The sequence below is a fragment of the Gekko japonicus genome, unplaced genomic scaffold (genome assembly GCF_001447785.1).
Source record: "Gekko japonicus isolate JY-2015 unplaced genomic scaffold, Gekko_japonicus_V1.1 scaffold4128, whole genome shotgun sequence".
Classification (NCBI taxonomy): domain Eukaryota; kingdom Metazoa; phylum Chordata; class Lepidosauria; order Squamata; family Gekkonidae; genus Gekko; species Gekko japonicus.
In genome coordinates, this window is record NW_015165956.1 from 41,994 (window position 1) to 55,501 (window position 13,508).

The 13,508-nt window shown below is 43.0% G+C and overlaps 1 protein-coding gene across 2 annotated transcripts in view; it reads left to right on the top strand.

Moving 5' to 3' along the window:
• The window catches only part of SENP6 (SUMO1/sentrin specific peptidase 6), a 92,910-nt gene that overhangs the window by 33,837 nt on the left and 45,565 nt on the right, over window positions 1–13,508 (top strand). For both annotated transcript variants that reach the window (XM_015411463.1, XM_015411464.1), the window contains exon 5: window positions 3,965–4,066. In XM_015411463.1, coding sequence (XP_015266949.1) covers window positions 3,965–4,066 — 102 coding nt within the window. The remainder of the gene's footprint in view (window positions 1–3,964; window positions 4,067–13,508) is intronic.

Sequence of the window (13,508 nt, forward strand, 5' to 3'; positions counted from 1 at the left end):
TATTACTGCTTCTGTCTCTCTTCCCAGCCACCAGACAGTGTACCGTCCCAGCAGTGTTCCCTCTAAGCTGAGTTAGTGTGAGCTAGCTCAGAGCTTTTAGTCTCTTGCTCACATATTTTTGTCTTAGCTCAGGAAGGATGGCTCCAGAGCAAACTAATTTATGCCGTAGCCAAATTGCTCACTCACAACTTTAATGCCAGTAGCTCACAAAGTAGAATTTTTGCTCACAAGGCTCCACAACTTAGAGGGAGCATTGCTTCCTAACCAATAGCCAACCTACCTTATCTGCCCTTGTCTTCACTTCTCCTTTGTTCTATTCTCCTGGCAACTTCTCCCTGCAAAAAGCAGGGCCCAACTGCATGGCAAGCCCAGCTCTATCAGGGGATGTGATGAGAAGGGGATGCAACTTTTTCCAGGGCTGTTCTGGTCTCTGTGTTACAGAAAGCAAGGCTTGGAAGGCTCAGAAATACTGTTATCTAGCAACTTCGAAACTGGCCTCTAGAGCTCAGTTGGCATTCTTAAAGCCTTTGCTGTTATGTTGGGGAGTTAGTTATTTGATTTTCATTGTTTTTTAGATTTCAGATTTTTCTGCAAACCTGAGGCTTTTCTCATGTTTGTTGAAAGATTTGACTTGTCTTTTCATTGCTGCAGTCTCTGGATTTAACTAACCACAGATGGGGCCAAGTTGAGAATTAAATACAGTGACAAATGGGGACTCCCTAATACTCTCCCTCCCTGACTCTATGGTTCGTTTTCTCTCCTTCTGCTATTATAACGTTGTAATCAAACATCACAATTCCTTTATTGATTAAAATTCCTTCTGGCAGCTATGGTTGCAACCTCCAAATTGGGAAATTCATGGAGATTTTGGAGGTGGAGCCTGGGGACTCTTAGGTTTTGTGAGAGGAGAGAAGCTCAACAGGGTATAATGTCATAGAGCCCAACTTCCAAAGCCACATTCAGTTCTCCCTTGTTCCATTCCCTGGCACTCCCTACCTGGAAATACTCTGGTCCAGTTGTGTGATGCGTGGTGTGGAGCCAGCAAGAACTTGTGGAGGGGTGCCTCAAATCCCCTTTATCCCTTTCCCTAAAAAAAATTCCCTACAGAATTTCCTCTTTTTCTGGCAACCCCATATTCCCACTTTTATTTCTTCTGATTTATACCCCGCCCTCCCAGCCAGGGCTGGCTCAGGGCGGTTTACATAAAATCAGTAGAGAACATTTAAAATCTCTCCTTATATATAATTGAATTAAAATGCACTCCCTTAGTGTATGGCTGATGGCACTGCTCCTCAGCATATATCGCCACCAATCAGAAGGCAAAGCCCGGGTCCCGCCCACACCACAACTGCTGCGACAACCTGGTCTTTTGCATATGGAAGCTGATTGGACTTCACTCCATTCCACACCTCAAACTCCCCCCCCCGCAAGGCAGTTGGAATGTCAGTTGCATATGGAACCTGCTGTATTCTGGTGGTGTGCAGGTCCCAGATTCATGTTTTAAAAGCAGACTGACACTGCCCAAAGCCAGAACACTCTCCCAGAGCCTCTTTCTAGATCTCGTTGTATTTATTTCCACAACGGGCCTTATTTCTAGTAATACAATAAATCAATTAAAACAGTATTAAAACCAGATTACAATTCCATGATACCATAATCATCTTGTAACTTATTCGGACACCATCTTGGTTCTACTGAACACATTATGTTGATTAATGGTTTTATTTTTTATCTTGTTTTTATGCGTGGGCACTTGTGCTCTCTTGTAAGCTGCCCTGAGCCCGCTTACGGGGAGGGTGGGGTATAAATAGAACAAATAAATAAATATATTTGCTGTAATAAAGTTCGTGATGGCTACTGTCGACTCTCACTTCCCAAACCGGCTCGCAGGTCTTCTGTAGTTGTCTTTCGGTGTCTTTCCAATGGCTGGCACAGGCTGTTAATATAAGTTCCAGCGGCAGGAGGGCTTCTTATCCTAGTTGTTAAAAGGTGGCGGTGGCTCCATAGGTCTGGCGGAAGAGCTCCGTTTTACAGGTCCTGTGGAACTGTAATAGGCTCCGCAGGGCCCTGATCTTCTCTGGGAGCTCATTCCACCAGGATGGAGCTGCCACCGAGAAAGCCTGTGCCCTGGTTGTCACCAGCCTGGCCTCCTTAAGATTCGGGAGGACCAGTCAGTTCTGGGCCCTTGAACCCAGTGCTCTCTGGGGGACATGTGGAGAAAGGCGGTTCCTCGGGTATGTAGGTCCCTGACCATAAAGGGCGTTAAAGGTAAGAGCCAGCACCTTGAAACAAATTTAGAATGCTATCGGCAGTGCCTTAAGCACAGGCTGGATGTGCTCCCGGATTGGGAGTCCCATCAACAGCCTGGCCACAGCATTTCACACCACGTGCAGCTTCCAGATTTGAGACAAGGGCAGCCCCATGTAGAGAGCATTACAATAGTCCAGTCTCGAGGTGACTATTGCATGGATCACTGTTGCCAAGTTGTTGTGTTCGAGGAAGGGAACCAACTGCCTAATCAGCCGAAGATGATAAAACGTTGCCTTGTTAAGGAGGCATCTAGGAGCACTCCCAGACTCCTAACCTCCGGCCCTGGCTCCAGAGGCACCCCATCGAAGGTTGGGAGTAGGATCCCTACCCTCAGACCGCCCCAACTCAGGCAAAGGACCTCCATCTTTGTTGGATTCAATTTCACCCAGCTCAACCTAAGCCAACCAGCCACGGCTTTCCCCTGCTTCTTCCTCACCCACCCACCAATTTACTTTTTATCTCCATCCCTTCACCTACCATTATTTATACTTCATTTATACTGTCTTTTCTCCAAAAGGGGCCTGAAAGCACCTTATAGCATTCTTATCTCCTCCATCTTATCCTCACAACAAACCTGTGAGGTAGGTTAGGCTGAGAATGTGTGACTGGCCCAGGGTCACCCAGGAAGCTTCCACAGCAAAGTGGGGATATGAACCTGAGTCTCTCAGATCATTGTCTGAAACTCTAATCTCTATACCACACTGTCTTTTGTGGGGTGGCTGCTGTTGCACAGTAGCAAGTTCCCTGTCCTGATTGAGTCATGCAAGTCATGTGGTATCAGGTTGCCCAGTCTTTGCTGCCAGGCCTGGTTCCATGTGTCCTCCCTCAAAATCACACAAACTCCGGAAGGGTCTCTGCCCCCTTCCTCTGCCTTTTACTGACAGCAACCGAGGAAAAGGCAACTTTTGTGGTTGCCTAGCAACAGCCATTGAAGGCTTTCATTCCTTAAAGGTACAGGCACTGCTTCCATTCTTTGGAAGCTTTTCTACAGTTTGTAGGAAGGTTTTTTCTCTGTTCATGACTTCAGCCTCTGGATTTAACTATCCACAGATTTGGCAATGTTGAGAATTAGATATATTATAATATCAAAATGCTGAGGGTTGTCTGTAGATATTTAAACAGCATTTCAAAGTATGGAGCTGTTTCCTAAAACTGAAGCATATGCACCTGGGAGGAACAAGATGGCTCTACTTGGTACAAAAGGTTAGATTGGGTTGAATCCACCAGAAGAGTTCACAGGAGGAAAGGATTTTTCCCCTTAAGCAGCATGGCATTCATTGGAGGGGAAAAGAGGTGATTTTACTTGATTCCCCTTTTCTTTGCAATATCTCACCCTGTGGTTATCCTTGATACACACTTTGCTGATCCTCAGGAATTTCAGAACCAATGACATAACACATGGCTTGGGCAAGGGAAAGGTAGTGAAAGATTCTCTCCATCAATTCCTTCTGGTGAGCTCTTCTGATTGATCCATCCCATTGACTTTTCTGGCCCTGGATATTGATTGGGCTACTGCAGGCTAACTAGAAAAGTTTGTGATACCTGGGTGATATATTTGGAGCTCTGATTCACCTGTTACTTTGAAGAGTACTTTGTAATTCTTCCTGGATGTGAATAGTAACACTTTTTCTATCCTGTTTTTATTTATTTGCAGTGAAAATGCTCAGACTATATCTTGCTCTGGAACTACAGTACAAGGTAGACATTTTCACCATGCTCATGCACAAACACCTGTAGTAAAAACAGCAGCACAAAGGTAAAATGTAAATGATCAATTAAGTTTTCTGTTCTTAAAAACCTCTTTCCGTATTCTTGGTGTGTCCTGTGCAGCAGAAACTTTAAATCATTTAGTGACTTTGTTTACTGCTTGTGTGTCATATCCTTTTAAAAATGGAGTTTCTGGTGTTGGGCAAACAGTGCTTTTTAAGAGGTTAGAGGATGAGGTAGAAGAAGCAGGTACTGATCCTCCCTAATGCTAGAGCCTGCTTGCATCATAGCAGGAACAGGAATGGGCAGAACCTGGCCTGGCCCACCAAATGATATTTTCTATGTGACTCTCCTTTCCCAAAGTTTTCAGGTTAAATAAATGCAGAAATGTGATTAATAAGGACATTTTTTCATCAAAGGAATTATTTAAAGGACCTTCGTGACTGTTTTTGTTAATTCTGTTATAAATTGATCAGTGAAAGCTACAAATTCTTAATTTAAATTTAAGCTGCCACAAGGGAACTGAGTGGGGGGTGGTGATGAGTGCTAATTATCCCCGGGCTTTCAAATGAGGGGTAGCACAAACCTATCCCCTAAAAAGTGCTGCTCTTTCCCAGTGCAAAAATCAATCTCTACCACCTGTTTTGACTCTCTCTAGTTTTAAAAAGCTTTGAGAGGGAACTATATTAATCTTTTAAGATACAGAATGGAGGAATGAAATCAGTCTGCAGCAGACAGGGACCAATAGGAGGCAGTAGAAAGAAAAATGAGTTGTGAGATAAGGCCACAGGCTTGATTATCTAGTTGTTGTGGAGAGAAAAAAGGGCCACCAGAAAATAAGATCTTTCCCAAAGATAGATGTTTGAGTAGGAAGTATTACTAATAATACTAGGAAATAAACACCAATTCATCATCTGCCTTAAGAGCACAAAACTGTGAACTTTTGCGCTATGGTATCAAATTCTACACATTGATGAGACTGGACTATTCTGTTCTTTAGCTATCTTTTACTGTGCACATGTAAATAGACTATGTGATATTTTAAATCAAATAAGTGGTATGTTGTGCTTCATTCTAGTTATGTGAAATCCAATCAAATGAAAGCAAGGGGGGGGTGGAAATGGACAAAACTATTATAATATATAATGGGAATAAAGGGTTATTTTCAATATATTAAAACAGGACCAGTATTGGTCAAAATAATTTCCTGAAGGAAAATTCCTTTCTATTATGTATGGGATTGAATTAAAAGCTTCTTATGCTGTGATAACAGGAAGTGCTGCACTGTCAAGGAGATACTTCTATCCTCTGTAGAGAGGAAAGTAATTAAGTTGTCAGAATTGATGTGCTAGTCCTGGTTTTCAATGTTGTGGGAGGTATCAGTTTCAGTAAGCATAACTTTGCAAGTCCCAAGGGCTCAGTATTGTAGAGCTTAGGCAGCAACAGTCATTTCCCCAATCAAATTAGCCAGGATGGATTTTGTTTGGAGAATAAAAGGCTTTGGAAGGTGAAAATGACACAGCAGTTCAGGTGACCACATTTGGACTGTGTTATGCTTTTGGCTCCTTTACTATTGCTGCCTTTTTGCCCCTTTATGTTGTACTTTGTTACCTGGGGTTCACTTACTATCTGGTGGAGTTGTACATTGTGGTGGCTGCATAGATACTCTACCCTATGAAGTTTGGCTCTGTTGAGCAATACTGGAGAATGTTTGCATTTCTCCTGGAGACAAAAAGCATTGGAGACTCACTGACCATTGCTATCCTTGTATGAGGTTTGGCTTGGGGTGGTGGTGGTTCCCAGCCTTTCATTGTCATGACTGAATTTTGAATTGGGTTCTGATCCTGCAAACCTTGTCTTCAGCCAGAAACGAACGACAATTCTTATCCTCTGCATTTGTTGTAGTCTTAGTTGTAAAAACTCTACTCTTTGTACAATGGCTTTAATAATCTGGTTCCTGCCTTGTTTTCTGGGGTCACGCACAGCCTTAGAAACAGTTTTGAGTTATACTGATTTTCAGAGTTCATACATCAATAATACTGTTAAATTAACTCATAAGAATGTAAGAGGAGCCCTGCTGGATCAGACCAGTGGTCCATCTTATCCAGCAACCTATCTCACACAGTGGTCAACCAGTTCCTTTGGAGGCCCAACAACAAGGCTTAGACTGATGCCTTCCTCAATGTTGCTTCCTTGGCACTGGGATTCAGAAGTTTACTGCCTCTGAACATGGAGGCTACCTTTAGTCATCATGGCCAGTAGCTACTGATAAGCCTATCTTCCATGAATCTGTCTAATCCCCTTTTCAAGCCATCTATACCTGCAGTCATCACTGTATTAAAAAGTATTTCCTTTTGTCCCTCCTGAATCTACTGCTTATCAGCCTCATTGGGTGCCCTTGAATTCTAGTATTTTGGGAGAGGGAGAAAAAATTATTTTTGTCAGCTCTCTCCACCTCATGCATAATTCTATAAACATCTGTCATGTTGTCTCTTCTTTAATCTGAAAAGTCGCAGTCCCTTCAGCCTTTCCTCAAAGGGAAGGTGCTCCAACCCCACCCATAATCATGTTGGTTGCCTTCTTCTTTACTTTTTCCAGTTCAGTGATGTCCTTTTTGAGACACGGTGTCCTTTTTGAAATACGGTGACCAGAACGTGCTCCAACCCCACCCATAATCATGTTGGTTGCCTTCTTCTTTACTTTTTCCAGTTCAGTGATGTCCTTTTTGAGACACGGTGTCCTTTTTGAAATACGGTGACCAGAAGTGCACACAGTATTCCAAAGAGGCTACAACATCTCTCCTTATATATAATTGAGTAAGAACATTCTATATTGAACATTCTAAATTTGGCCCCTTTAGTGTATGGACGCTTGAACTGTCAGTCAGAAGACGCTGGCTGGGTTGACTGGCTGCTTTGTGCAATCCCACCCAGTGTTTCAAGGTCTTTTGCATATGGAAGCTGATTGGACTTCACTGCATTCCACACCTCAAACTCACCCCTCTCCCCGCAAGGCAGTTGGAATGTCAGTTGCATATGGAACCTTCAAGGTCTTTTGCATATGGAAGCTGATTGGACTTCACTCCATTCCACACCTCATACTCCCCCCCCCCAAAGCAGTTGGAATGTCTGGTGGTGTGTAGGTCCCAGGATCATGTTTTAAAAGCTGCCTGGGGAGATGGGGACCTCAGACAGGTTACAGTGCCAAGATACAATGCCATACTCCCCACCCTCCAAACAAGCTGTTGCCAGTCTCCAGAAGACAGCTGGAGAGCTCTTAAAGCTCTGGTGCTAATTCAAAGTGCTGCAATTTATCAACAGAGTAGTTTTTTGGCAAATCTTTAGGAATTGTTTGGTGCATTTACGATGGGGCACCCACCCAGAGCCTCTGGCATTTTCTCACTCTGCTGGCATCAAAACCAATTTAAGGCAAAATAAGAGGCTACTGAGAGGGGAGGAGATAAAGTTGCCAGCTTTAGGTATGGAAAATCCTGGAGATTTGAGGAGTGGAGGCCGGAGAGGGGGACATCAGACAGGTTACAGTGCCATAGACTCCACCCTCCAACCCAGCTATTTGCTCCTGGGGAACTATTGTTGCCAATCTTGGCCCAGCACCCATCAAACCATTCTCTTCAACCCCCTGCTGTGCAGCACACTTTCCCCTAGGGTTGCCAAACTCCAGGTGGGACCTGGAGATCTCCCACTGCTACAATTGATCTCCAGATGACAGAGATCAGTTCCCCTTGGAGAAAATGGCTGCTTTGGAGGGTAGACCCTATGACATTATACCTGCTGAGTCCTTCCGCCCCCCCCCCAATGCTGCCCTCTACAGAATCCACCCCCCAAAACTCCAGGTATTTCCCTCCTTATAGCTGGCAACCCTACTTCCCCCTCAGTGCCTGTTGGTAGGCAACTAAGTTTGGTCCAGTCACCTACTTTGCCCTTTGGGAGAAAACATATTGGGGCCAATCCTGATAGGGTTGCCAACTCCCGATGGGAAATTCCTGGAGATTTGAGGGATGGAGCCTGAAGAGGGTGAGGTTTGAGGAGGGGTGGGACCTCAGACAGGTACAATGCCATAGACTCCACCCTCCAAACCACTCAGTCCCTCATGGGGAACCATTGTTGCCAATCTCCAGGTGAGGGCTGGAGACCACTCAAAATTACAATTGCTCTGCAGAAGGGAGGGCGGAAGTCAGCTGAAGTCAAAGGGGCAGATAATGGTAGGTTGATGGTTAGCTGCGAAGGAGATGGGGTTGCCAACTCCAGGCTGGCAAATTCCTGGGGATTTGAGGGGTGGAGCCTGGAGAGGGTGGGGTTTGCGGAGGGGTGGGACATCAGACAGGTAGAATGCCATAGACTCCACCCTCCAAACCAGCCATTTCGTCCTGGGTAACAATTGTTGCCAATTTCCAGGTGAGGGCTACAGATCACTCAAAATTACAACTGCTCTTCAGGGAGCAGAGATCAGTTCCTCTGGAGAAAACAGTGGACTCTGCCATTATACCCTGCTGAGGTCACCACAGCAAAATGACACTGTTTGCCCAAAGCCAGAGCACTCCCCCAGAGCCTCTTTCTAGATCCCGTTGTATTTATTTCCACAACGGGCTTTACTGCTAGTAGATATATACAGGGGCATTATAATATTGGCCGTTTTATTTTCCTAGTAATCCCCAACATAGATTTTGCCTTTTTTACCCCTGCAGCACACTGGGTTGACACTTTAATTGAGCTATCTACTACAACCCCAAAATCTTTTCCCCTCTCAATCTCAGCAAGTTCAGAGCCCATTAGCCTATACTTTAAATTGGGACTTTTTGTTCCAGTGTGCATCACCTTATACTTACTAACACTGAACTTAATTTGCTACATTGTTGCCCACTCACCCAGTTTATGGAGATCCTCCTGGAACTCTTCACAGTCATCCTTGGTTTTCACCATCCTGAATAATTTTGTGTCATCTGCAAACCTGGCCACTACATTACTCACCCCTAGTTTCAGATCATTTATGAACAAATTAAATAGTGCTGGTCCTAATTCCAATCCTTGTGGGAACCCATGGCTTACTTACTTCCATTGTGAGAACTGTCCTTTTATTCCTACTCTTTGCTTCCTGTCATTTTCTTTAATAATTTTTCTTCAGTAATCTTCAGTAAGCCTTCAGAGTAAATAGTCTGAGCTCCCAAACATTCCGGTGCAAGAGCAGGCCCATAACAATATATACTTAGCGAGCACTTTTAATCTTTTTAAAGAAAACTTTGGTTATTTCTGTTAGGTTGACATTGTTCTCTGCACTTGATGAGTACTTAACATCAACAATGGAGAGGTGATCCCAGGTCATCTGTTCATCCTTTATGACATAGGAGTTGTTGTACTACATACATATTTTCACATTTTTCTTGCATAAAATAAAAATTTCTGCATTCAGTACAGCATTAGTGTTTCATTTTTCTTGCATAAAATAAAACTTAATTTCTGCATTCAGTACAGCATTAGTGTTCAACTGGCAAATTATGACTGGGATATGCAGAAGCTTCTTGAGAACTTTTTTGGCTTCTCTTGAGGAGAAATCTCCAGGTGTACATTGAATTTTGGTTTTGCAGCCCCATACTGTATTACACTCTAAATCCGAGTGGTGTGCTATCATTGGAGTGTTGCCTGGTTTTGTTTTGATTTAAGTAACAGGTAAAGGGTAAGAAAGGAAAAAGGTGAACCTGTCAGTTGCAAGCTGGAATTAAAAGTGGGTCTGAAGACATAGATTGGTACAGTAGAAAGCCACTGTCTCAGTTTTAAGGATATACTTATTCAGCATGTATGGCTTAAATTTTAATTGCGTTTTAAAATTATTTTTGAAAGGAAAAACTTAGTTTAATTAAAATTAAATATCATTATAAAAACTCTTGGAATAAAGTCCTGCAGTAGTCAGAAAACAGAACTGGGCCACCAGAAAAGATGTAAGATGGGTCTAGGGAAGCAAAACAGGGCTAAAACCTGCTGGAGCTTGTAGGGTGGTGTGAGCAGGGGAGGAGGGAGAGGGAGGAAGCCAGAGCCCCAACAGTATAGTCCTATCATAAGAACACTTTCTTCAGAGTAAGCCCCACTGAATAGATCTGAGTAGGATTCTGTGTAAACCTGCTTAGAATTGCTCTCTTTGATGCAAGGATTAATGATCGCAAGAATCAAGAGAAAGAAAGGAGTGGAAGAAGGTAGCTGAGAAGAGGGAAGGGACATTACTGGCTTTGTAATACAAAACCCATTTTCGTGGCCCTATTTCTCTGCCTCTTCCTACTGTTTATCACATTCTTGCTTAGTTCTTGTCTTTGTCTAAAAAAAATTTTTTAAACAATTTTTATTTATTTTAACAGTAACTTTAACAATAGCAACCAAAGCATTTGATATCAAATAACAACCTTGTCTTACTACTTTAATGTTTAATTTGTGCAGGGGTTTTTTTAGCTGTAGAGACTAAGCAGTATAAACCACAGTTTTCTTAATATTAAACCCTTAGTACACTGAAGTTTTCTTTGTCTGACATGCCTACTACACAGGATCAAGTTTATAACTGATGGCAGATTTAGGGAGATATGGCCTTTATTAGCCAAATAAGTGAAGCTTTCCTTCCTTTGTGGGGGGAGGGATCCAGGTATTAATTTTAAGCATAAAAGTTTTTAGAGCTGCTTATATATGAATTCAGCTTAGATTTAAATACTATTTTAAGAAGTGATCATGGGGTTTAGCTATCCAAATTTTTTTTAAAGGCTCTATTAATGTTTTACATGTGAAGGGCGTTGCATCTTATTATATTTTTCTCTTTCATATTTTAAGCAATCTGGATCGAAAAGAAAGGTAAGTTCAATAATGGTAAAATAACCACTGTAATGAGAATTTTATTGGAATAATGGATTTATATGTGCTAGGAAGGACTAGTGGTCAGCTTTTCTGTTGGAGTTATTTGGTGTTCTATTCAGCTTGGCTGGAATGGCACAGTGTTGACTAGATACCCACATAAGGTATGCAGAGTACAATTTTACCTTGAATACTTGGCTGTGGTGTTTGGGGAGGAAGAAAGAAATGTGCCTCCATTTTTGTCTGGTTAAAGTAGAGAAGTATCAACCAGGGCAAACATTTGGGGAAACACAGGAAAATCATCAAGGAGAGAAGGAATTTTGGATGTCTTTACTCCTGCTAGTCTATCTCCTAGCCAAGGTCCAGCTGGGGTTCATTAACTGTGGGGCCACTAGAATGGCACATTTAACTGGTAATGTCCCACCCCGCCCCTGTTTAGGCGACGGGCATACTTTAGTTCGCCCATGGAGCCAGATGGACCCAGTGCGGCTCCAGATGGCTCTGCGGGATCCGATGCCCCCTGGCGGCTTGTTGGATGAGCTTGTAGAGGATTGACATAGTCGACTCTCTGCGGACATCAATGAGATCATCCCCAGCGCCCTCGCTCTAAGCTTGCTCCTTGGTTACCCAGGAGTTATGGCTTATGAAACGAGAGCTAAGATGGCTAGAGAGACGGTGGCGTTGTACTCGAGACGAAGTTATGAGAACATCTTATAGGACATTTATGAAGAGAGAGTACTTTACGGCTATGATTGCATCCGCAAGCTCATGCCCAGCCCGATTGTTTAGAACAATTTATTCCATAACTGTTTTGCCACAGGGCAAACCAAATGCTTGGGAATTGGATATAGGCTGTGAGGCATTCGCAAGCTATTTCATGGATAAAGTCTTGGCACTCCGCCGCGACCTCCCCGCCACAGTTGAAACAGTGCATGAGCTTGAGGCTCCATGCACGTCTTCGATTTCAATTCTGGATAAATTCAGCCCGCTCAGTCTAGAGGGAGTCAACAGATTGCTCTCAACTGTATGTCCAACCACGTGCGTCCTGGATCCGTGCCCTTCCTGGCTTATTAAAGCTGGCCACGAGGGGTTTCGAGGTGCCCTTAAGGATATTATCAACAAGTCCCACTCTGAGGGGCTGTTCCCAGTGGCACTTAAAGAAGCTATGGTCCACCCTCTCTTAAAAAAATATATATATCGCTGGACCCTGCCGAATTGGCTATCGGCCGGTTTCCAATTTGCCGTATTTATTTATTTATTTATTGTATTTATACCCTGCCCTCCCCGCGAACAGGCTCAGGGCTGCTTACAGTAGTCGGTACAATGTACCTAGTTTGCATAAAACATTTAAAACATTTAAAAAATGGATTAAAACAATCATACATTTAAAGTGCTCGCAGTACTGGTCATTCATTAATTAAATTAAATGGCACACTCTAAAATCTACTATCAGAGTTCCCAATTCAGCGATCTTTCAGCTTCCTGCGGAGACATGACTCTATCTCCACACTAGGGGTGGCCTGGACCACAGATGTTCAGATGATGGTAGTTGGTGGTGGTGGTGGGCGGCTCCTTTATGGCATACCTTGCACATTTATTAGATATACCAATTTATAATATTTATACCTCAGCCTTCCAACTATCAGTCTGCACAAAATAGCTAATGTCAATATAAAACAAACACAATAAAATGACATCACAGGTATCATTACATAGCTGCAATAAAAGAGAGTTAGATAAAGACAGAGAGGCAGTGAAGCCCCTGGAAACTGCAAAATCTTTGCTTGTCATCTCAGGCCCATTACTCAGTCCCCCTTGGGAAAGCATTCCTCAGTCTAGATACTACAATTAAGGTGGCCCCGTCTCCCTTAGCTACCCATCATTGCCTCTGAAAGTGAGTTGTGTGACTGGAAAACCGATATGGATATAAAAACCCTTTCACCACATGACATCTTGTTTTCCTGATGCTATTTACTGTCCTTCCAGTTGTGCGCTAAACACCATGCCAGGGAAGTTCCTACTTACTGCAAAAGCAGAATGTCATAGTATTTCTCCAAGAACAACTATTGAATCTTTTGTAACAAGGTTATTAATCCAGCTGTAGAGGTTTTAGGGAGGGACCCAAGCAACTCTTGCCTTACGCTGGTTTATGTTCAGATGATGGTAGCAGAGAGTAAAATGCACTGTATTTTTTATAAATATATTCAGTTCAGAAGAAGGTCAGATCCTATGAACAAAGGGCATAAATAATAAGCCATTAGCACTTCAAATGGTTGTAGGGATATGGCTGGTTTAAAGGTCAGTAGAAGTTACACTTATGAAGTTCAGATTCTGTGTAATGCTTTAATCACCTTATCTTCTGTGGGCATCACCACATACAGCATGAATCTGGGTTGCTATCTTAGTTGATTTCCTAAAGGTCAAACTTCCTGCTTGTTTAGTACATAAATTGTGACTGCTTGACTACCCTTTGTCAGGTACTCCATAAGCTTCCCCACAACCACAGTTTATGGAGAGGTTGCTGCTTGTCTAGCAAATATGTTCCAGTGGTATGAAATGGGCCTTACTAGTGCGGAATTAGTGAGGTGCTCACAGCTATCTGCTTTATATGGATGACATTCCAGGACTGATCATCTCCAGTCAAAG